A 25,062-nucleotide genomic window follows, 5' to 3' on the forward strand; every position below is an offset into this window, starting at 1 on the left:
CTAGCCATGCAAAAACACAGTAAGAAAATCAACGAGATAGAGAAGCGGCCCGATAACACTGAAACATGGAGTGCGGAGGCCAACGTCGCCCTTCAACAGGCTTAAAAAAATCAGCAGAAACTAGAAGACAGACTAAACGATACTGAGTCGAGGGCTCAACGAAACAACATCAGGATCCAAGGTGTACCAGAGAACGTTGAACAAGGTTTGGTGATGAAATTTGTCGAAAAGCTGCTTTGCTCCGAATTTTAACTTGGCAACGTGGACTTGCAAATACAATGTGCACACAGAGCCCCGGCGCCCAGACCGGGCCCAAATTTGCATCCAAGGTCCATTATAGTAAATTTCCAGCAGCACCAAAGAGATGGTTATCCAAAAAGTCTGGTGAAAGAAAATCATGATGGAAGAGAAACCGCTGTATTTCGACCATGACTATACAGCCACCGTTCTTCACCAGCACAAGGTCGGATATGCATCTACTGGTAGGGCGGTGTGCAGGTGTACGGCAGTGCCTGGGAGGCAGCGCAGGAGCTGCGTTGGCGGGGATACAGCGTGAAGGTGCCCGAGAGAGCGGTAAGAGCCATTTATTGGATCGTCTCCAGCGGGCTACATCGTGGCAGCGAGTAGGATCAACCACAAGTCTGGACACTGCCAGAAAAGCTACAGAACGCCTACGGGAATTTGAACATGGACACAGCAGTGTTTAAAAATCTATGCTAAAGCGACCCTTTACATAAAAATCTTCGGTGTAAATGCGCTGGCTGGCGGCAAAATGAGGTTAGCTGTGCCATCGGTCACACGTCAGTGAATTGCGATACAGTCTGTAGCGAACTTATTGGGGAGGGGGCCTTTCCTGGAAAGAGGTATCCCCCCTCAGCTGAAAATTGGAGAACGCTCTTTAGACTTTGGAAGTCCTCATACTTCACTGTTATAATGCCCGTTCTAAGCAGTTCTTGGCTTTTTACTGTGTTACAGTTTATTTTATTTAAGGTTAGCTTGTGGAAACATAGTGGTATAAGAATGACTCGTCTGGATGATGTCACAGCCTACTGAGGTTAAGCTAATGTCCTTAAATGTGAACGGTTTGGGTAACCCAGTTAAAAAGGTTAAAGGTAATGACCAAACTTAAAAAAGAGAAAGTGGATATTATTTTTATGCAAGAAACTCATCTTTCTCAACAAGAACATGAGAAATAAAAAGAAATACTTACTACAACTCATATAAGCATACTTATAGAAGGGGGATAGCTATTCTTGTCGCTAATGAAGTTAAATTTGAATCATATAAGGAAATAAAAGAAAAGGATGGAAGATATCTCATTGTTAAGGGTAAAATTGAAGAAGAGATAGTAACATTAGTAAATGTGTATGCTCCACCCGATACTAGTAAACTGTTCTTCAAATCACTAATGGATGTAATTGTACTGGAGGCAGAGGGTATCTGTATATGTGGTGGAGATTTCAATGTGGTATTAAACCATTATTTAGACACAACTAACAGCAAAAGAAATTTAAGCAAAATATCAAAATTGATTAACACAGCCAGGGATGATATAGGATACTGCGATGTCTGGAGACATATTAATCCATCTCTCAAAAACTACAATCACTACCCAGTTCCTCACCGTACGTACTCTAGGATTGATTATTTTTTTATGCCAAAAAGTGACTGTTATAGGGTGAGAGATTGTAGCATTGGAGTAGCTGATGTCTCTGACCACAGTGCTTTGCATCTGACAGTTCAAATAGAAGGAACGAAGAGACAGACAGGTTGGAGGCTAAATGTGGGTTTGTTAAATAACAAAGCAATTGTAGAACAGATAGAACTGAATTTTAAAGAATATATGATGATAAACAATAATGGAGAGGTAGACCCATCTATATTGTGGGATTCATTGAAGGCTGTGATGCGTGGGAACTTGATTGCACTATCAGCACAAAATAAAGAAAAAGAGAAAGGAGTATAATACCCTGACATCAGATTTATCAAGTGTGGAGCAACAACACAAAATCAACAGGAACCCAGATCTACTAACACGTATGCAGCAAATTAGGAAACAGATTAACGACTTGTTAGAACAAGGTGTTGAGAAGAAGGCTTGATTCTCTAAGCAGATATACTACGAATCCGGCCCCAAAGCAGCCAAATTACTTGCCCGACGCATACGTAAACAGCAAGTTGAGAGTACCATTCATAGGATGCGAGACCCACAAACAAATAATTTGATTTATCATTCACAGAAAATAGAGGATATTTTCCTAAATTACTATAAACAACTGTATACGGATACCTCTGATTCTAAAATAGAAGCGACAAGAAATTTTCTTAATGAACTGGATTTACCAAGTATAGGCAAAAAAAACAAACCGATTTCATTACAGCAGATTTCACACTAGAAGAAATAATTAACGTGATTGGGAGTTTAAAAGCGTCTAAAACACCAGGTAGTGACGGCTTTCCTGCCGAATGGTATAAAACGTTTAAAGAACAACTAGCCCCACTCCCGTTAAAAACACTTAACTGGATTAAAAGAGAATGTAAACTTCCACCTTCATGGAATGAGGCAACCATCTCAGTACTTCCAAAGGAGGGTAAGGATAGGGAATTTAGTTGCAGTTATAGGCCTATTTCAATTCTTGATGTAGATTATAAGATATATACAGCAATTATAGCAAAGAGACTAGAGACTATCCTTCCTGAATTAATAGACGAATACCAGACTGGATTTATAAAAAGCCATCAAACACATGACAATATTAGAAGGACGCTACATCTGATGGATGAAATAGAAAGGAAAAAGAACACAGCAGTATTACTGTACTAAGCCTTGACGCCGAAAAGGCCTTGGATCGGGTCAATTGGGAATTTCTTGATCAAACTTTGGATAGATTCATCTTCAATAAACATTTTGTAAATATAATTAGATCTCTTTACCAACAGCCAAAATAAAAAATTAATGGGTCATTATCTCCATCGTTTAGTTTACAAAGAGGAACTAGACAGGGTTGCTGCCTCAGTCCCACTTTATTTGCTGTTTATATTAAACCCCTGGCCCAGGCAATCCATCAACATGAACAAATACAAGGCGTTACAATAGGACATAAAGATCATTTAATTGTTTTTTTTTTTTTTTTGCGGATGATGTCTTGATCTATTTAACAGATCCCGAGGCTTCTCTTCCCGCACTAATGGAAATCCTTGATGAATTTAACTTCACAACACAACTTTTGTAATTTAATTACAAACCTTCTGAGGAAATCAGATATAGATATAATTTAAGATGGGACATGGAAGAAAATAAAATATTCATGGGTGATTATTACAAAAAACCTGGGTAGCTTGTATGGTGCAAACTATAATGTGATTAACCAGAACATTATAAGCGATGTGGAACGGTGGTCTACCTATCCATTAGATTTTGCCAGTAAGATCAACGTCATCAAAACAAACATACTGTATGACCTAGATTGCTATACCTATTTTAAGCTTTGCCAGTAGAGATACCTAGACAGCAGTTTACAATCTAGGACAAACTAATATTCAGGTTTATTTGGGATGGAAAGAAGCCCAGAATAAGATACACAACACTCCAGTTGGCCAAGCATAAAGGAGGATTGGCCCTACCTAATCTCAATGATTACTTTTATGCAGCTCAGTTCCGTCCCCTTTTTCTTTGGTGTAACAACAATTATTTTGCTAGTTGGAAGGAAATTGAGACATATATGGTTGGTTATCAGATTCAGTCAGTTCTTGGAGAAAATGAAATCCCCTAAGTAGTCAAAAGTCAATTGGATTCAATAACTTCTGGAGCAGTGGAGCTTTGGTTTGAATTTGCTAGACAATTTAATTTAAGCAAAGACCAAAAAGTATGTTGATGGATAGCCTTTGATACTCAATTTAAACCAGGCGAAAGTGATGCCACATTTAAAGAATTGGCAACAAAAGGCATTAGAGCAATATGTACAGTAGTGGAAAATGAGGAATTACTGACTTTTTGAAGAATTTTTTTTTCTTACTAATCGGGACTTATTTAGGTACATACAATTCAGAGATTACTTTAACAGAGAAATAAAAATGTAAACTTCACACAAAATTAATCCAGTTGTGAAGTTTATGATGAATGCATACTAATCAAATAGTAAATGTGCAAAAATAATCTCCATGTTTTACGTAAGTATTATGGAAAGTAAGGCCAACTCAACATTATACCTTAAATCAAGGTAGGAAAAAGAATTAAATGTAGAAATTCTACCAGATGTATGGTTTAATATGTGTGAAGTTCAACATTCCTCCACAAGCTCGCAACAATTGAGGGTATTCAATTGGAAGAATTTAGTACGATTCTTTATTACACCTAAAATCAGCAGTAAATGTGGCTGCTTAGAAGCACACCACACACACATTTTTTGGAGATGTGAAAAACTGAAGCCATTTTGGAAAAATGTACATTTAACCCTAACAAAGGTACTTGGATATGAGATGCCATTTTCATGCATCGTCTTGTACTTGAGTCATATTTCGCTGGTTACACTTCAGGAGGACCGATACCTGGTAAAAATACTACTTACAGCAGCAAAGAAAAGCATAATTAGAAGCTGGTATAAGCCTGATTCACCTAAACAGCAAAAATGGCTTGAGGTAATTCAGGAAAGGACGTTGGAACATATGACTGGTGTGATACGTTTGGAGGCGGACATGTATGCCAAAAGATGGCAAAAATGGAATCTTTACTTTGACAAATCATAGGGGCACTGGCTCTTAGACTGTACTAGCCAAAGTTTTAGGCATATATGTCAACTGTGCGTAATATTTTATACCCAATTGTCTTTCCTTTTTGTATGCACCATGTTTTTACTTTTTCTACAGTATTCTCAGCACAGGCTCTGTTCTTATTTGTTTAGTTTTTTTGTTTGTTTGTTTAGTTTTTTGTTTTTATCTTATTTGCTTGTTATTGAAATTGCATGTAATATCTGACTCTAATTAGCCTTTTCTGCTATTTGGAAAAATTTGAATGTAACAGTTGGGACATACTAAAATGCAATAAAAATTGAAGTGGAAAAAGAACAGAAGAAAGAGCTTGAACTGATATTTAATCTTTATTTAGTTCTGGTCATGTAGTGATGAGTCTGTTAACATCATTAAGCCCAGAGATCATGACTTAACTACTCAGCATATACGTACAGGAATGCTGTGTTTAACTTTCATCCAATTTTGAATGTGTTAATGAAGCAAAAAACTACCAAATGCAGTAATCTATATCTTCCCTTACAAATTGAACAGAATAGCAGCAAAGTGTATCAGGATGACAAAAGAACAAGACACAGGTGAGACAAACTGATAATAAAACTTCTATAAAGACAAGACAAGAAAAAAGTGGTCAGAGGTCATGTATAAAACAGGGCCATCAGCTGGAGAAATCAGATCACATTAAAACAACACCTTAATGCTACGTGATTCCTGACTCAATAAACCATCAAACAGGAGCGAGACCTGAACCGCAGCACAAGAAGTAGTATTGCACTGTCTCTTAAGCATATTTACATCTACAGTACTGGGAACATCCCCTTATCCAGAGTGACTTACAGACGTACATGTGCTTTGGTGGTCTACAATAAAACACATCCTCATAAACTAATAAAATATTATGAGGCTAAATTCCTGTTAGAAAGGAGTTAATATTAGTGCAGAAAGAAAACAACAGCACAAGATGAAGTTTTTTATTAGTGTTTATTTAAGCGCTTGGTGACTGAATAAAGTTCTTGGTGTGAAGCCTGATAGTGCTGCAGATGTTCAGTTTTTTAGAGGATGTTTATTCCATCACCTGTGGGCCAGGACAATAAAAAAAAATTGTGATGAGATATCATAAGAGAGGCGGCATGGTGGTGTAGTGGTTAACACTGCCGCTTTGCACATCCAGGGTCCGGGGTTAAGTTTGCATGTTCTCCCAGTGCTTTGTGGGTTTCCTCCGGGTACTCTGGTTTCCTCCCACAGTACAAAGACCTGCAGATTATACTAATTAGTGTTCCCAAAATTGCATGTAGTGTGTGAATGAGTGTGTGTGTGTGTGCCCTGCGCTGTACTGTCCAGGTGTACCCCGCCTTGTGCCCTAAGTCATCTTCACTGGAACTGGGATAAGTCCTCTGCAACCCTGAAAACAGGATAAGGCAGTATAGACGATATGTGAGGGAGTGAGTGAGCATCAGGAGAGAAAGTTAGATAGTTTTGTAAAACTACCGAACGTTTGATTGTCCTGCCAGATATTGTTGCACAACAGTTCCCCCAACAATCACAAAATACATCATAGTAATGCATCTCTAGTAATATAAAGCAACTCAGACTTGCTGTAAATTAGTTCATGGCTGAAGAGCTTCGAAAACATACTGAGATTCACATAGAAACATTGGATGCTGAAAGAGACAGAGAAAGAAGGAGGGAAGGATTGAGGGAGTGAGGGAGAGGTATAGTTCCTTGTAGGAAGAGCAGGGAGAAGAAGAGTGCAGAATACTAAGTAATGGTGTGAAAAGTGAAGTGGGATAACACTGATGTCTCATGCTGGTGAAGGATGGATGGTCAGATCCAAAAGGTTTACATTAGTGTGTTTTAAAGGAGAGATGTTAAATCTCAGGATATAGAAGTTCAAGAGAGAGAGTGGGAAGTCAGGAGGACTGGAGGCTTAACTAAAGGGGGTTACACAATAAAAAGAAAGAAAATGAGATCTCAGAGCTAAAAACAATGATTTATGGGTAATAATAAGAATTTTATATTAGATTAGAATAAAATCTTAAAATGAGACAGTAGAAGATCTGTATGAGAAAATGCAGAGAAAGCAGGAAAGCTGGTGTCATATAATACTATGAAGTAAAGCAGGGCTCAGTCTTATCAGGAAGGGGAGAGACGGAACACCAGTTTAATTCCCAAATGTTAAGAGAGAGTCTGTGAGGACAGGAGGAGTTACACCAGTGACTGAGGGAGAATCCAGAGCAGAGCTGAAGTGTGTCCTGAAAGGACAAGAAAAACACAACTAAAGCTGGGAGAAGATTATTAATGTTGACTGATATCAGGACAGCATCTGAGACTGTAATATGGGTAGGATGAGTGATATGGACTGAACAAAACAGAAGATTATCCACCAAACAATTTCAGTCATGAGAAAAAGGAGCAGAAACATTTATGAATCAATAGAAGTATTAATTGTACAGTAGTGGCCACGGGGTGGACTGAGTGCAGTATTATGATTATTGAGAGATTTCTGATGTGAGTTAATGTGGTGTGGTTCCTCTCCTCCACAGAGTGTCATTGTGTCGTATCACATCCTCCAATTCAGCACCTGCAGTCGCTCCCAGCTGCAGCAGTGCAGTCTCTCTACAATCTGACTGAGGGAGGTTTTTGTACGACTCTATAACACTGTGTGAACAGCCAGTTGCTACTGATGGAATGTAAACTCTGACAGTAGTAATCTGCTGCATCTTCAGTCTGGACTCCACTGATGGTCAGAGTGAAATCAGATCCAGATCCACTGCCACTGAAGCGACTTGGAAAACCTGACTGTAGCTGATTTACATATTTAATGAGAAGTTTAGGAGCTTCTTCAGGTTTCTGTTGATACCAGTGTAATTGGTTGTTGCTATACACTGCCTGACTGGTTCTACAGTTGATGGTGACTGTTTCTCCTGGACGAGCAGATTTCACTGCAGGAGTCTGAGTTACTGTGACTTGACCTCTGCACTCTGTAAAAATATATATTATAATTCACCATGAAACTGAAACATTATAATACATAAAAACGTGTATTTGTATGAATAGATTATTGTAGAGATAAAATCTGAAGCAGTGTCTGACCTTGAGTCCAGAGGATCAGTGTCCAGATGAAGACGGGGATCAAAGTCATGGTAGCTGTGGGTGAAGTTGCTGTAGCAGCAGTTCTCAGTCATGAAGTGTTAAAGTCACAGCGCTATAAACACTCCCAGAGCACTGAAGCATGTGCTGCCAATGCAAAGTGGAACCTCTCTTTATGGAAACCTGTGTGTGTGTGTGTGTGTGTGTGTGTGTGTGTGTGTGTGTGTGTGTGTGTGTGGTCACTGTAGTGTAACAAAAGTTTTTGTACGACGGTTTCAATAGAATGTATCACTGTGGGTCACTTTCGGTGGAGGAACCAAACTCATCATTGGTAAGTCACTTTTACTTCTTTTAGGAGTCTAAAAGTAAAGAAAAATAACTTCCGCTCATCATTTACATGAGTTAAATAAAAAAAATTGGTGTATAGTTATCAGTAATTTATTTATAAGTAATTCTTTACTGTAAAATAGTAAAATAATAAATGAGTGAATAATGAAGATATAATAAATACTCTGTGTGTTCGTGAGTTTAAACCTGGTCACTGGTTCATATCTGAAGTTTAGTGTAAATTGTTCTAAAGTCTCTGTGCTGATGTAAAATAAAGACGAATGCTGCTGTGTGTTTGTGTTAAACAATGAACATTTGTGTAATCAGATCCATTTACTACTATCACACAGGGAGCACTTTATATTACACATCAGTAAGAAGTGTTTAACACAGAATAAAGCTGATCAAAGTCTGAGTCGCTCCACAATATAACCAGTAACTAGTAAATCTTCTCCTGCTGAGTAGTTCTACTGAATTGCAGTCATGTGAATAAGCAGTAATGAGTAAATGTTGTGTAAGTGTGTGTAAATGTGTGTTTATTGTGTGTTTGTCTTCTCCAGCCGGTCCCACGGTGAAGCCCTCCGTGTCTCTGCTCCCTCCCTCCTCTCTGCACCTGTGTGAGGGATCCGCCTCGCTGCTCTGCCTGCTGTCTGCCTACTCTCCACAGGGGGCGCTGGTGAGCTGGAGAGTGGACGGCTCAGAGGTGAAGGACCGGGTTCTGACCAGCGCAGAAGAACAGAAGAAGGACGGTTACACACGCAGCAGCACCCTGACCCTCAGCAAAGCAGTCTGGGAAAAGGGGGAGGAGTTTGTCTGTACAGTCTCCCATGCTGGTGTCAATCATCCGGTCACGTTCAGAAAGAGCCAGTGTGAAGACTAACAGCTCCAAGATAGAATTTAACACTGAGCTGCTTACACATCCATCTACAACAGAGTTTCAGTTCTACACAATGCTGACATTTCTGTCTTTACTCTCTTCACTGTCCTGTTGCTCTTCCTGTAGTTTTGCTCTGCTGAAATAAAGCTTCATTTTGGACATTGTGTCTTCTTTTATTCCAGTTAATAGTCATTATCAGTGTGATGAGAGAGTGTGTTTAGCTGTAGATTCAGTGCTGTGTGTTGTGCTTCAGTGAGTTTGGCTGAAGAAACTTGAACATCTGGTGAAAGTGCTGCTCTATTCTGGGAGAAAGAGGATCACTCAGCCGTCTTCATGTGAATCTCACTTCCTCTACACTGCTCTCTGATTTACTGCTTAACACTGACTCTGTGTGTTTAGCTGGGTGTGGAGCAGGAAGCTGCTTTCATCTCTTTCTTTACTGCAGGGTTTATGCTTGAGTGAACTGACAGGTAAAGACTTATTTTATATTAATAAGATGGAGGAGTTCAGATCCTCATCCATTCCTACTTGTGTTAAATCTGTACACTGAATTTAAACTGAAAATCAGCTTCTGACTTTCTTTTAAGTTCTCTTCTGAGAACAGTGTTTATGTCCATTCTGGACCCAGTATAAATGAATCAGTGCATAACAGGACACACTTATGAATACCTTCAGATTAAATTTAGAAAATATAGTGACATTTCCACATGGATGTGGTGAGGGAGGACATGCAGGAGGTTGGAGTGAAAAAGTAAGATGTGGTAGACAGAGTCAGATGGAGACAAATGGTCCGCTGTGGCGACCCCTAGTGGGAGCAGCTGAAAGAAAAAGAAGAGACATTTTTTACTGTCTGAAGTAATCTTAGAACATCTCATCTCATTTAATGTGTTTTATTAATAATGTATGTACGTTGCTGTGCTACCACATTAAACATACATTCACATCAACTACTGCACAGAGATTTCTTAGTGATCTGCCAGAGTTATCAGCTATGACTGGATCACTGTCTGACCCCAGAGAACTCGATCAGGTGACTGAATGCTTAGAGTAAACATTATATTATACTTTAAATAATGTAGCTCCATTTAAAAGAAAAATAATTCTAGAGAATAAACTTGCTCCCGCATGAAAACTGTTTAGAAGAAACTGCAATAGAGTTGGATTAGGGAGAGTCGTTAAGATGTAACGACCAGAGACAGTAAGGGGGGTTTAAGGGAGGCTTTCCTGGTGGACCAGCATGAAAAATATGAGACAGGTTGAGCCTAAGTTCTCTACCTCTGTGAAAAAATATATTTATCACTTGTACATAGACGGCTCCTTTTTGCCCCTCTCTTGAATCTATCTTCTCTGTCCAAAAGTCAAACATTCTAATTCTCAATCCTGTGTCTTTTGTCCTTTATGTGATGATATACTGTTGTTTCGGGCCCTGATGTATTACTCTTTCTGTGTTGATACATGTGGAGCTCTGAACACTCGTTACTGCAGTGGATCAGGAATATTATAATTATTTGTTTAGTTGCTTTTTTATTTCTTTTTATGGATCTTCTTATTTTTTGTAGTCCTGACACCTAGTAGGGGTCGAGGCACTGACAAACACATATCATTTAGACAGATCCTTAGTCAAGTTCAAAACACAAGTAGTCACATGGCAAAGCAGAAATGGCACAGTTTTAAACTGGACAAGTAAAACTATCAAACATACAGAAAGAAAAAGTAAAAGGTCTCAGAAACTAGGACCTAAACCCTGTTAAAAAAAGAAACCATGAAGAATTTTTTGACAAACAGTGAAATAGTCAGCTAATACATGCGACTGTGATCATAACTACCTGTTCTCTCTCTCTCTCTCTCTCTCTGTGCTGGGTGTGAGGACAGTGCTTGAATGGCTGTTCAGCGTTTTGTCAAGTTGTGGAAGGACTGAAATTGCCCCCGAATTTATTTATTTATTTATTTTTATTAGTAAATGTTACTAATAAGAAAAAAGTTAAAGGTTTATAGTGAGAGAGAGAGAGTGAGCGGGGCATCATGGCCTCTGAGGCTGGTCAAGAGACACTGTCTCTCCGACATGGCATTACTGTAGGTGTGTGGTGGAGGACGGAGTAGAGGTGGAGGAGGTGCTGCTAGTGGTGGAGAGCAGGTCAGGTGTGAGAACATCTACTCTGCCTCCTGGATAAACAAAGCAGTGGTGGTGTTTTAAACCAAGATAAACCTTACGAGTACACAAACAAAAAGGGGGAGTATGTGTAATAGGGTCAGCGGTTCAAGTTACCCCTCTGTCTATCTCCACAACACGAGTCATGATATCAAATGTGCCCCTATTTATTAGGACGAGGAAATTATGAAGGAGCTGGCCTGCTTCAGTAAATTTGTTTGCCCACATTCTGCCTTTCTGCTAGCAGATTTTAATGGTTTTGAACGACATAAAAGGAACACTTAATGTAAAATTGTACTGTAAAGAGGGGGAGACCTGCTTCATAGTTTTGCCACCTTGGAGCAACTGAAGTGCTTTGACTGCAGGCGATATCAGACATGAAAGGCAGCGCTGTCTGTACTGGGTTGTTCAGGGGGTGATTCGGCCAAGATAAAGCAGGAGCGTGCGGGGACAGCCAGCAGGAAAAACCTGACTGAAGAGGTACAGAAGCCACAAATCTGTACACCACCAATGACACCAAAAGACACACCGACGCCTAAAGAGAGCACTACAGCCAAACCGAATAGAAAAAAAGGAGACATCCACAACAGAACCCACCACAAAACTGAAAACCTGCAGTCAGACCCTGAAAGCCGCAACACAGGAGAATAAAGAACCAGGGCGCAACTCAGCACACACACACACACACACACACACACGCACCTACAGGTACGGGTGGTTTATCAGGCCTTTTTTTCGCAAAAAGTACCCACACTGAGTTATGGGGACACACCATATCCTTTGTCATAGGGATTAGTAGTTAATATTAAACTGCTTGTTGTGGCATGGGGTAAAATTCTGTCTGCTCAGAATTAAATTCTAATGAAGCAGTCTAGAAATATAAAGACCGGACGTTCTACAACACTGTAAGGACGGGGCGGGAGTACACACAGCCATTAACCCTTAATTATGAGGACAATCTGGGTTTCACTGGACATCACTTATACACACACACACAAGCCTACCGAACCCTTAATTATGAGGACAATCTGGGTTTCACTGGACTTCACTCATACACACACACACACACACACACACACACACACACAAGCCTACCGAACCCTTAATTATGAGGACAATCTGGGTTTCACTGGACATCATTCACACACACACAAACAGCCAACTGACCATTGATTATGAGGACAATCTGGGTTTCACTGGACATCACTTATACACACACACACAAGCCTTACTATCTATTGATTATGAGGACAATCTGGGTTTCACTGGACATCACTTATACACACACACAAGCCTAACAAACCCTTAATTATGAGAACAATCTGGGTTTCACTGGACATCACTTATACACACACACACCTTACTATCTATTGATTATAAGGACAATCTGGGTTTTACTGGACATCACTCATACACACACACAAGCCTAATTATCTATTGATTATGAGGACAATCTGGGTTTCACTGGACATCATCCATACACACATATGTATAGGCCTTACTAACTACTTTATTCAAGTATTACTAACTACTATATTTAAAGTAAATTCACAAAAGAATTGTGCATCTTTTTGCTGCCACAAAAACCTGCAGAAGAAACAAGCACACTTAAGGACAGTGCTACACTGAGCTGCTGCTATATCATGCAACATGCATACATTTGGTGCAAAATATTTAAAATTAGCCTTGGTGGGGAAAGTTAAATGATTAAAAATCAACAAGGTGTTTAATTTAAACAGAACCAACTAAAAAGGTAAAAAGATAAATCAATTAAAACCAAACCAAAACTGAAAAAGAAATTAGGTGAAGGTGACCTTCATGGGAATAAGTTGAATCAGGTGCCTTAAAACATGGTACCAGTGGAAATAAAGACCGATTTCTGTATTCACTAATAAAAAAAAATTATAAAATTTTTTTTATGTTAAAACAGCATTTTAACAAAAGTAAATATGGCATCTTAAACACCTTCTATTTTGAAATCTCTGGATCAACTTGAACAAAAGCCACAAGCATTAATGGAAGGCAACACCTTCCATCACAAAACACAACGGCCTAAGAACATTTCTTATACTGCACACCACGGGTCCTCACAAAATCCCTTATATTTTGTATTGTTCTTTCTTTTAGAACAGGTCCCTCTGCTCTTTTGCACTGCTCACACTCTGCTTTTGTTGCAAGGTGTCCCTTTAAAATATGACTTTTAAAATGCTTCATGACAGCATTCACTTCATCTGGGCCCCATGGCTTTTTTACAGTTCTCCGTGATTTGGCCTCTGCAAAATAAATAATAAATATAATACAATAAAATAAATAAATACAAATAATCATATCTTAATTTAATTGATTAAAAACATTTTTGTTTTGCAAATGTATACCTAAATGTTTACTATACCGTACTGTACCTCTGGAGCTCTCAGCTTCATCTTGATTATTTTTTCTTTTTCCTGATGAAAAAAAAAAAAAAAAAAAAAAATTCAATGTATTCCAGTTCTTCAGTCTAAAGTGTCTAAAAAAATATTAGCAGACAGGACTAGTCTGGTTATGAGTAACATGTACAGGACCACATGTACACACAAATGGATTTATACTCTGTTGCCAAAAGTATTCTCCTGCCTTTACATATATGAACTTAAGTAGCATCTAATTTTTCATCCATACGGTTTAATATGACATTGGCCCACACTTTGCAGCTGTAACAGCTTCATCTAATCTGAGAAGGCTTGCCACAAGGTTTAGGAGTGAGTTTATGGGATTTTTTTTCTTCTTCCAGAAGTGCATTTGCTCACAGTCTCTTCTTCAATTAATCCCAAATGTGTTCTATGGGGTTAAGGTCAGGACCAGTGCACAAAGGAAAGTCCAAGATCTAAAGGAACGGTCAAAGATTCCCATAAATCCACTCCTAAATCTTGTGAAAAGCCTTCCCAGAAGAGTTGAAGCTGTTATAGCTGCAAAGGGTACAGCTTATTAAACCCTATTAAACCCCAAGAATGGGATGTTACTCAAGTTCATGTGCATGTAAAGGCAGACGAACAAATACATTTGGCATATAGTGTATTTGTCTACCTGTAGAGCTGTCAGCCTCCTCCATGGCCATTTTTCTTTTACCTATTGGAAAAAACAGCACTTTATTACTAGGTACTAGTAACTAGCAGCACCATCACTATTACATAAATATATAAATGTACAACAATTACCCTTGTGACTTTCTTCCTCAACCTGGGTCCTTTTTTTGTTTCCTGAATTTAAAAAATGTAAAAGCATACTTAAACTTAACCCGACCACTTGGGTACTGATCTTCAAAAACCTGCCACTTTCAATCAGTAAAACAAAAATGCTTTCCATAGCTTTAAATAAAAATATGACAAGTAATAGAATGGACAGTGAAAACTATAGAAGCATGTACAAATGAAATTTAACAGGCATACAAAAATAACTGAAGAAAACATTTGCTAAATATTTGCAAAATAAAATACAACTTGTTAATACTGTATTTTTAGCATTTCTTCGAATTTTTGTAAAAATTACTTATGTCTAAGCAAGTGGCAATTTATTTTATCTGTACCAGCCTTGTTGCATCATTAATCTGAGGCATCCCTATTTAGGCTAATTAAAATTTATGACATACCTCCTACGTCATGGGCAGGATCTGATTCTTCATCTTCATCGCTTATTTCTTCATCTATTTCCACATCCATTTCATCTATAGAAAAGCATATTTGACAAACACTAACATGTGTGCATTAAGTACACATACACTATGTTGGCAAAAGTATTCGCTCATCTATTCAAATAATCTGAATCATTTGTGAAAGAATAGGTCGCTCTCAGGAGCTTAGTAAATTCCAGCGTGGAACTCTGAAATTTCCTTGCTCCTAAATATTCCACAGTCAACTGTATTATAAGAATGTGTAAGTGTTTGAGAACGACAGTAACTCAGTCACGAAGTGGTAAGCCATGTAAAATGACTGAGTGGGGTCAGCGGATGCTGAGGTGCGTAGGGCAAAGAGGTCGCCAACCTTTTGCAGAGTCGATTACTACAGACCTCAAAACTTCATGTGGTCTTCAGATTAGCTGAACAACAGTGCGCAGGGAGCTTCATGAAATGGGTATCCATGGCCAATCAGCTGCATCCCAGCCGTACATCAAGTGCGATGCAAAGCGTCGGATGCAGTGGTGTAAAGCACGCCACCACTGGACTCTAGAGAGGTGGAGACGCGTTCTCTGGAGTGACAAATTGCGTTTCTCCATCTGGCGATCTGATGGACGAGTCTGGATTTGCCTGCGGTTGCCAGGAGAACGGTACTTGTCTGACTGCATTGTGCCAAGTGTAAAGTTTGATGGGCAGGGGGTTATGGTATGGGATTGTTTTTCACTAGCTGTGCTTGGCCCACTAAGTTCCAGTTAAAGGAACGCTTCAGCATACCAAGACATTTTGGACAATTCCATATTCCAAACTTTGTTGAAACAGTTTGGAGCTGGCCCCTCCCTCTTTCAACATGACCCTCCCTCTTTCAACATGACAACATGTGCACCAGTTCACAAAGCAAGGTCCATAAAGACATGGATGACAGAGTCTGGTGTGGAGGAACTTTACTGGCCTGCACAGTCCTGACCTCAACCCCATAGAAATTTTTTGGGATAAATTAGAGCGAAGACAGAGCTTTTTCAGGCTTTCTTGTCCAACATCAGTGTGTGACCTCACAACTAATCCAATCTAAAATATGCTTCTGGAAGAATGTTTATAGGAATTTTGACCACATTCCTAAACCTTGTGAACAACCTTCCCAGAAGAGTTAAAGCCGTTATAGCTGCAAAGGGTGGACTGACATCATATTGAACCCTATGGATTAGGAATGGGATGTCACTTAAATTCATATTCTAGTCAAGGCAGGTAAAGACCACTTTTGGCCATATATTGTATATTTATAACAAACTTCCAAGAAAGACTTAAATAAAATCTCAATGTTAATGAACATCAGTATTCATGTCATACTACTTCCATCCTTTTGGTCTTTGTTTTTTCCTTTATGTTTTTCAATGTTGCCCTTTTTTTATTTACTTAAATTTAATGTTTATTGTACATAGTTATACATTGCTTACCCAAGTTTTACTGCTTTAATGCTATTAACCAATTTAAGTTACTCATGTTAAGCACTTTTTAATTTTATACAATTTTACACATTATAGTATAAATTCATGGACATACCTTGAATTTCAATTTCATCCAGAGATTTTCCTTGGAAACTTGTGAGATTTCCTTTCTCCATTGCCAGGAGCAGCTTTGAGATTTTTGCAATTTCTATAGTTGCATCTGGCAACCGATAATAGTCTCTATGGACCCGAATGTCATGGCCCAAAAAGTTGGCTAGCTGATCCAGTTCATTATTCTTAAGATTAAGAATCTGGGACATTGTTGCCACCTGCTTACGGAGTTGTGTAGATCGGAGATATTCAGGGTTCTTTGCACCACACTGACTTGCAAAAATCCTGATGCAGTCTTGTCCTCTAAAGAAGCTGGTTGCTGAGCACTTTGGTCTTCCAAACAGAAAGGGGTTGTCCCTGTCTACTTCACATGCATCTCTTTTGTCTACAAGAAGTTGCATTGCACTGACAAGTTCGTGGTTTAACGAAACAGCAACTTTTCTCCCTCTTTTACCCATTGTTTCTACTCTGCTGAACTGCTTGGACATTTTTTGCTCAAATGGAGAGAGACCGACAGCTATGTCCTCATGGAGTTCAGTCTGGTCTCTTTTCTTAAAAGACTCGAGCATCATTTTAGAGACTTCCCCTGCATGACGTCTATTGAAGACTATTACTTGTGCAAGTGTCACTTTGGCAAGTTCTGCATACGTTTGTGAAGACTCATTATGTTTTAGGCTTTCAAAAGCATCAGCAGATTTCTTCTCTAGGTATTGGTGCAGAAGCTGCACATCCTGTGTGAATGGTATAGTAGATGGTTTGTTGAACTTTGATTTGCTCAAAGTAGCAAGAGCTGCATGGGAGATGTGTTCTGCCCATTCACTTGAGCACAGTCTTTTGAATCGCTCTGCTGCTTTAATCATATCATCATTCTCTGCTGCGATGGCCCTGCAAAGAATAATGTCACCAATCTTCTTGAGCGAATGTCCTAACTTCAGTGCAAGACTTGGCGTCTTATACAAGTGGGTCTTCTCATCATAACCAGCAACATCTTTCACAGCCTCTATGACTTTGTAAAAATTGTTTGGTTTCACGGCATCTTCAAAACTAAATATGGAGTATTTTTTTCTTAAACTTAGCAAAAGTCTGCCCATTTCCCGGACCTTCTGTCTGATGTATTCAAATTTTGTTGGATCACTTCCATGCTTGTTGTAAAGACACTGACTCAACTGCAGTATGAGAAAATCATTTCGAACTACAGATGAAATGTCATCATTCTTCATATTTCCCAAGATCTTCCACACCTCAGGAGATATTGCTTGGGAAAAAGTAGATTCTGAAAGATCAGCCAAAACTAAGACTTTGGCTTTGCCAGTTGCTTCAGACTCTGAAGACATCTTTGAAGGACATCGCCGTGTATGGCGCCACAGCTCCTTGCGAACAAACAGGCCTTTACAGTATACACAGTGAACATATGTTTTGGCTCTAACTTTAATCTCCGATCTTCCCGGCCTTCTTTTAACTTTCAGTGGTCCACATTTATTTCCCATAACCTCTTGATTATGTTCATAGTTGCCTCTGTTCCGTAGCTTCTCAAGTAACTTTCTTCGGTCCTGGAAGTGTTTAGGGAGCAGGAATGCAGCAGCAATTTCTGCCTCACTGTCTTGATGCTTTTTAAAGTGACGGACGATTTTTGACTGAGGTTTTTTGCAAACATAACAGTAATTTTTTTGGGTGAAAAATTTTTTTGGGGGCGATTCTTTGGGACTTGTCATATTTTCAATTGTTGACTGTTTATTAAAAGATTCTACTGGTGTCTTCTTAAAACTCTGAAGTGTCTCTGCTTTTTTTGTAGTATCATTACCGGCTGCATAGTCACAAAAGAGTTCTTGAGTGGAGCTGGATTGACCATTCACCATGTCTTGCTCAGTGGAGGAAGAGTGAGCGAGTTGTGGAACATTCTTTGCCATCTTGGACTCAGATGGTGTGTTCTTGTGAGATGGTAGTTTATGTGTTTTGACAGACAGACTGTCATCACTATCACTGTTTTGTTGAGAGTCTGGAATGAAGTCATCAGAGGATTCGTTGTTTAAAGATTCAGGGCATGGAGAATACTGTTCATCAGAGCTGGTTTCTTCAAAACTGGAAAATTCAACCTCTGGCTAAAAAACAAAAAATCAGTAGTAATAATAATAATAATAATAGTGATGATACTTTAATAATTATATTAAATTCTGTGTCAAAAATACTGTACTTGTAGTCTAGCATGTTTTAATCTACCTCTAAAATGTTAGAGTTACAGGTAAAATAGAAAAAAAAAAAAGAGTGATTACTATACCATTTTCATATTCTTCATGAAGCAAGTTTTGTGCCATGATTTTGAACATACTGAAAAAAAAATTACCATGTATTTCTTTTAGAACAACAGAAAGCAGGAAATATGACCAATCCATTTGGTTTTCAAAAGGGTCAAGAACACACACAAATAAATACATGTTCAACCGTATATTTGAGGTAAGTAGATACTTACATTTACAAGTTAAACAAAGCCATTTTAGACCGGACACAGGTCCAGTGCACTCTTCACAAGAATTCAAACTGGAGACAGCAGCACTGTGAACTTCATGGTGGCACTGTAAATGGCAAAAATAATTTGATGATTAAAATCAAACTAACTTGAAAATTTATTTTATTAAATCTTAACATTTTTTACATAAAACAACTTTGTGGCATGTTTTTATACAGTCTAAGAAATGAATGAATGAAAAAGAAAAAAAAAAAAATCACATGACTGTTACATTATAACATGCAACTTACTATTTCATTTCCAGACAAAGCTGAAACTCCTTTACTGGCAACTGTCTTTGAATAGCCTTTAAATGGTGCCTAAAAATAAATGATCTGCTGTTATAAAAAAATAAAAATAAAAAACACTGAAAGCATTTAACTGCATCACCTGACTATAACAAATTAAATGTATATATTTGTTTATTCTTTAAAGCTACCCCAACCCCCCAAAAGCACTTAATGTAGATATTATACAAGTAACTCTTAAGCACAAACATAAAAAAAAATTCTTAGGCTGAAAATTACTGCAGTTATTGTTGCATTAAATTCAATACTAAAAAGTGTACATATCAGGTGTACATCTCATCTACCAACTAATGTGTATCGGGGGATGGGCATGAATCCAAAATGAAATGCAAGGACAGTTTTGGCCTATGAGGACCATCATATTTTTACACGTGATGGATGAACAGAGAAAACTACATTTAACCCCAAGTTCGAAACGTCACAATCCCTCTACAGCTACGTTTACACGGTCAGTTAAATTTGACCCAATTCCGATTTTTTGCTCATATGTGACACATTGGATATGTTCTATGTCCATGTAAACAGGAAAAAAAAAAAAACATATACATTTCGATATTTCGAGATCGGTTTCAGGCCTCCCTCATATGTGGAAATATGTCAAGCATATTTCGACTTCGTCCATCTTGCCTAGTACGTAGCACAAGAACCTCCCTTTAAGTATGCACGATGTTTCAGATGGCATGGCAAGTGTAAAGACTTGGATCGGATGCGAGTCATAGTTGAAAGAACGTGTAAACAGACGGTCAAAAAAAATCTGATATAGGCAACAAATCAGAATTGGGCATCGAGATCTGCAGTGTAAATGGGGCTACATCCAACAGTGTTTCAAGAAAAAAAAAATGCTCACTTACCTTTTTCCCTGAGGTGGAAGCATCAACACAACCTTCAGCCTCTCTCACTGATGTATCTTCACACAGCAACTGTGAATGTAATAAGAAACGATATCACAATTTGGAAATAATGCTTACCAAGTGGCCACCACAAGTAATTCTAGTGCTCAGTGTGACCCACCAATAAAGTACTAATATTTGAGTAAACTCATGATACATGATGTACAAGCAAGTGGGAATTAAGGCCATAAAAGGATGAGGTTGGCAACTTCAAATTCAGTTATCCGGGCATTTTGGTACAACATAGCAAAGTATAAACAGCTTGTAGTGGTAGGAGTCCTTATAACAGGTGCCATAAAGATCATGTATTAGGTCTGTAGGTGGACAATAGTTGGTCTTCTGTGGCTACTTGAATGGATTTAGATACAAAAGCATCTACACTACGAAAGCAGTCGGATCTAACATACGTTTCATTACTTCTGGAAGTGGTGGAAAATGGACAAGTTCAAAAAATTTAGAACCCATTTACATTTGTATTTAATGTCATCCACTTCTGATGGGATTGACAAAAACATACCCAAATACTGAGTGCAACTGGGGGCTAAAAAGCAAAGACTTGACCAAACCACCACTTTTCCATCAAATGTGTAAAAATATGACGGTCCTCATAGGCCAAAACTGTCCTTACATTTCATGTTAGATTCACGCCCATCCCCCGATACACATGTGATGGATGAACAGAGAGAACTACATTTAACCCCAAGTTTGAGACGTCACAACCCCTTTACATCGAACAGTGTTTTAAGAAGGAAAATATGCTCACTTACCTTTTTCCCTGAGGTGGAAGCTCCAACACAACCTTCAGTCTCTCTCACTGATGTGTCTTCACACAGCAACTGTGAATGTAATAAACGCCATCACAATTTGGAAATAATGCTTGCTAAGTGGCCACCACAAGATAATGGATGGAAGTGGCATAAAAAGGAAGTAAATATCTTTTCTCACTTTTTCAGCTCTGTTGTGTACCAGAAAATACACAAATAAATACGTAACAAAATACAACATGGTTGACTTTTAATAATAATAAAAAATAAAACAAAAAACATTACAGACCCTTGAACGCCATGGCCAAGAGGAATCTCCATAGTTGTATGTAACCTCATCATCTGGAAAGATATCTCTTATACTAAACAGGCACAGGTGTGGCCTTCCTTCAGCAATTATCGTCTTTACTTTGCAGTTTGGATTTCTGTGATCATCATTGACCAGTCTGCCAAGTGTTCCATCTTCTTTGGAAGCATCTATGCTGTAAAAAAAATAAAATAAAAATAAAACATTCCCGACTGGAACATTAGGTACCAACTGAATAATGTATATTTTGGGGATTATGCTAACCTTGGTTTCTTTAACCTATTGTCTAATAGATATTATTGTAACTGAGTGAGGAACAAAAGTAGTTAAACGCCAGAAGGGGTGCATTTATTTAGATAAATACAATAGGGAAGGAGAGTGAAAAGCGGAGGAAGTTAGGGAAGGGAAAAAAATTACACTATTGAGTGTGAGCTGACGAGGGGTGGAGTGGCGTGCCCGAAACAATTATTCAATTATTTAATCAATTTAGTACATTTAAAAGACTGTCCATCTGTCCACCGTGTCATAATGTTAACAAAAAAAATATATATATATATTTTTTTTTGCTTTTTTAGAATGACATGAAACAGACTTAAAGGTATTAAACATTACAGAAAAAAAACCCAGCCAACTTACCAATAACGTTTTCCATTCCATGTGAAATCGAACAAGTAGTTGCTATTAATGTCTTTAACATGTTTACTTTGAGAGAGAATCCCACGATATTCAACAACAAAGGTGGTTGGTTCAATGTGTTCAAGTGCAAACACACCTCTCCCTGAAGAGACAAAATTAAAAACCATTGTAGAATTTACTTTTACTTTCAGAGGTGTTAAATTCTGTAAAAATGTGGAATGTAATACGAGGTGCCGTAACTGTGGAAGTCAAGCATCAGTTTTCACCACTATGGCTTTGATTAGACTTTTTTCTTTGACCTCACATTAATTTTTTTTTTATGTGTGGCTCTTCAAAGTTTAAACAAAAATGTGGCTCACCCCAGACTAAAATGTGTAAATGTATAAGCACTATTGTGATGCATCCTGTAACTTACTTTTAAATGTGTTGATTTCTCGTCCCTCAATGAAGGCCTTGTCTTTGCCTGACAATGTGTGTTCTTTTGCATCCTCTTCAGGTTTTATTCTCCTTTTTCTTACCATGTTGACTGAAAGTTTAGCGAACATAAGTAGTATGTCTTTATAAATTTAGTTTCAATAAATATTTATAATCGAACATATATTCATATTATCAGACTGTAGTGAAGACTCTGTAATTACACAATTTTACATATGAATAGTTATATAATATACTTGTAATATTTCTACATCTTTGTCCAACAAATATAATGATTACACACTCTCTCTCATATATATATATATATATATATATATATATATATATAGAGAGAGAGAGAGAGAGAGAGAGAGAGAGTAATCATAATATTAGTTGGACAAAGATGTAAAAATATTACATATTATATGAACATCCACTAAACCCTATTACATCATGATATTTACAGCAGTATGAAAGTGTTTAAATTGTTCATACAAACTATTTATCACTAAATTTATTTACTCAAGCATTCATCACTACATGATGGTTCACATATGTTATTAAACATGTCTATGAACTACTTTTGAATTTCATAGGTACCAAAAAGTTAATTAATACAAATTATTTTAATTGACTCGCACGTGGCAGATAATATAAGTGTGTTGGAGCCACTAATGGAGGTGTGGAAGACGCTAATGGTGTTCCTAATAGATATCAGCCTGATTAATCATCATACACACAGTTTAAAACTATCCAGACTGACTCACACTGCCATAAAGTTAAAAACAAAATGTTCTTACCTTCAGCATGAGCAGATGAAACTCTTCTGTCGATATTACAGAGGAAAATCTCGCTCCAATTAAGTTAATTTAGCTTAATTACTAAACTCTCCACCGCACATCAAGTCCGTATGGTCTTTGACGGATATCCAAAGCAACCAATCGCTGACGAGCATTCCGCAGCTCGACCAATGAAACGCGGCGGAAATGAAGCTGCAGTAGCGCCAAGTTGCCGATGGAGGCGCGTCATACACTGGGGGCATACGCTGATACAAAAAAAAAAAACGGGTGGGCGGAAATAATGGGACATTTTCCCAAAAAGCGGGAGGGAGTTCAGGGAACATGAATAAACCGCTCTACGTTGCCTTAATTATAAGGACATCAGCCATGTCCTTATAGTTACCGTGTGTCCTCATAGTGTCGGTATGTATTCAGGTATTTTGTCCTTACAGTCCGGCCGCACCAACGCGCACCTACACACACACACACACACACACACACACCAACCGATTCTTACAGCTTTAAAAAAAAAAAAAAAAAACACTGTAAATATGTAAATAACACCAGACTTATTAAAAAAATATATATGTAAATAAGTTTAAAATTCTTTTCTATAATAAAGTGTGTTAAGATCTCTCTTTCTCTCTCTGTCTGCGCATGCGCTGGGTGTGGCATCCTGCCAAACTCTCTGGAGACTGCTTATTTAAATTTTTTTTTTTTTATCAGTAAATGTTTTTTAGTTAAATAAAAGTTTAAAGTGAGAGAGAGAGCGAGCAGGCACCATGGCCTCTGAGGCCGGTGTGGAGACTCTGTCCCTCCGGCATGGTGTCAGGTGTGTGCCGGAGGACGGCGTGCAGATTGATGACGTGCTGCTAGCGGTGGGGGAGCAGGTCGGGTGCGAAAACGGAGCCGTGCAGCCGGGGAGCTCGCACGGCGACACGGCCGGGAGACAGCGGCAGCGGCACGGTGGGGGAGCACAGAGGAATCCGTGCCTGCGGTGGGCCTCGCCGACACACCGGAACTCCAACAGGTCAGTACTGAACACACCGGCAGCACTGAGACACACCCTGCGCTCGGCGCTGAACCCAAAACCGGTACCACTGTACACAGCGCGAGCGCAGAACCTGATGCCGGTACAGTGTTCAGTGCTGACAGTGACCACGCCCCCAACGTCTGCACCGACACACAGCAGCCACAGACCAACATACCACCACAGACACCTAAAGACACAAGACCGAGGAGAAAACGGGAGGAGACGTCCAATACAGAACCAACAAATAAGTGGAAAACCCGCAGTCAGACTGTGAGCACCGCGGTACAGGAGAGTGAGGAGGCCGGGTGCAGCACCACACACACACCTGTAGGGATAGAGGAGCAGGTGAACCTGTTCATACAGCTGTCCAAAACGGAGAGGAAAAAGGTAGTGAAAACGTTAAAAGAACTGAAAAAAAACTAACACAACAGGTAAAAACAAACAAACCGTCACTCAAAAAGAAGAAGAGAAAATGGACAACAGCTGAAACCAAACCACAAACTGTAAATAAAAACGTGTATACGTGTGTATGCGTGTGTATGCGTGTGTCTGTGTGTCTGTATATATATATATATATATATATATATATATATATATATATATATATATGTATATATGTATGAAAAAATGTAACAGGTTTCTTTATTGTTTCACAATAAAGTGCGTTTAAAACCACAAAAACCTCTCTCTCTCTCCCTCTCTCTCTCACTTTGTTGAGCTACACATGACATTTCTGAGTCCTGCTCATCAGGGACAATTTAATAATTATGATTTATACATATTTCATCATGCTTTTCAATCTCATTTCCCATTTTGTGACTCTGATACAGTATAAGGAGAAAAAGTCAGAAAGTTTTCTAATACTACACAAAGTTTGCTTATCCTGTGAAATGTTGTTACACAATAGTTCTCCATAACAGTCACAAAATACATCAAGTCTATTGCAACTGTGCAATAACACCTTTTTAAATTGTGCAATATTATATTCGCTATTGCAATTTGAAATTTGATTGAAACTGTAACTATTGTATTGTTTT

General features: G+C 38.5%; 1 protein-coding gene and 1 long non-coding RNA gene across 5 annotated transcripts; one reads left to right on the plus strand and one right to left on the minus strand.

The window, feature by feature from the left end:
- The first annotated feature begins 8,026 nt into the window (after positions 1 to 8,026).
- LOC128509502 (uncharacterized) lies at positions 8,027 to 9,199 on the plus strand. Its single transcript, XR_008356056.1, has 2 exons — positions 8,027 to 8,167; positions 8,724 to 9,199. It is a non-coding gene; the product is annotated as an uncharacterized LOC128509502 (long non-coding RNA).
- A 257-nt stretch (positions 9,200 to 9,456) lies between these two features.
- On the minus strand, positions 9,457 to 23,514 carry LOC128509362 (uncharacterized). 4 transcript variants are annotated; one of them, XR_008356029.1, is made up of 15 exons: positions 22,215 to 22,418; positions 21,800 to 21,941; positions 21,146 to 21,338; positions 20,860 to 20,928; positions 20,054 to 20,122; positions 19,146 to 19,214; positions 18,859 to 18,961; positions 18,667 to 18,716; positions 16,396 to 18,490; positions 14,815 to 14,889; positions 14,384 to 14,425; positions 14,253 to 14,294; positions 13,592 to 13,633; positions 13,155 to 13,462; positions 9,457 to 9,858 (listed from the first exon to the last, which is right to left on the minus strand). XR_008356029.1 is itself a non-coding variant. In XM_053481094.1 (15 exons), the coding sequence occupies exons 1-15, from the start codon at positions 22,342 to 22,344 to the stop codon at positions 9,812 to 9,814; spliced, it is 3,282 nt and encodes a 1,093-aa protein (XP_053337069.1). In that variant the 5' UTR covers positions 22,345 to 22,418; the 3' UTR covers positions 9,457 to 9,811. The 4 variants fall into 4 exon arrangements, 3 of the variants coding, with proteins under 3 accessions (XP_053337069.1, XP_053337060.1, XP_053337048.1); XM_053481094.1 differs by having other exon boundaries at positions 13,349 to 13,462; XM_053481085.1 differs by lacking the exon at positions 9,457 to 9,858 and adding an exon at positions 23,014 to 23,514 and having other exon boundaries at positions 13,063 to 13,462; positions 22,215 to 22,325.
- Between the last annotated feature and the right edge of the window lie 1,548 nt (positions 23,515 to 25,062).

The sequence above is a fragment of the Clarias gariepinus genome, chromosome 2 (genome assembly GCF_024256425.1).
Source record: "Clarias gariepinus isolate MV-2021 ecotype Netherlands chromosome 2, CGAR_prim_01v2, whole genome shotgun sequence".
In the NCBI taxonomy this organism is placed as follows: domain Eukaryota; kingdom Metazoa; phylum Chordata; class Actinopteri; order Siluriformes; family Clariidae; genus Clarias; species Clarias gariepinus.

Bases quoted from the DNA above. Each gene is read 5' to 3' on its own strand.
- LOC128509362 (XM_053481073.1), bottom strand. From the start codon at position 22,344: ATGTTCGCTAAACTTTCAGTCAACATGGTAAGAAAAAGGAGAATAAAA. The intron at 21,942-22,214 runs GTAAGTTACAGG...TTGTCTCTTCAG, and splicing joins AGAAATCAACACATTTAAAA to GGAGAGGTGTGTTTGCACTT. The intron at 18,717-18,858 runs GTAAGTATCTAC...TTTTTTTTTCAG, and splicing joins GCTTTGTTTAACTTGTAAAT to TATGTTCAAAATCATGGCAC.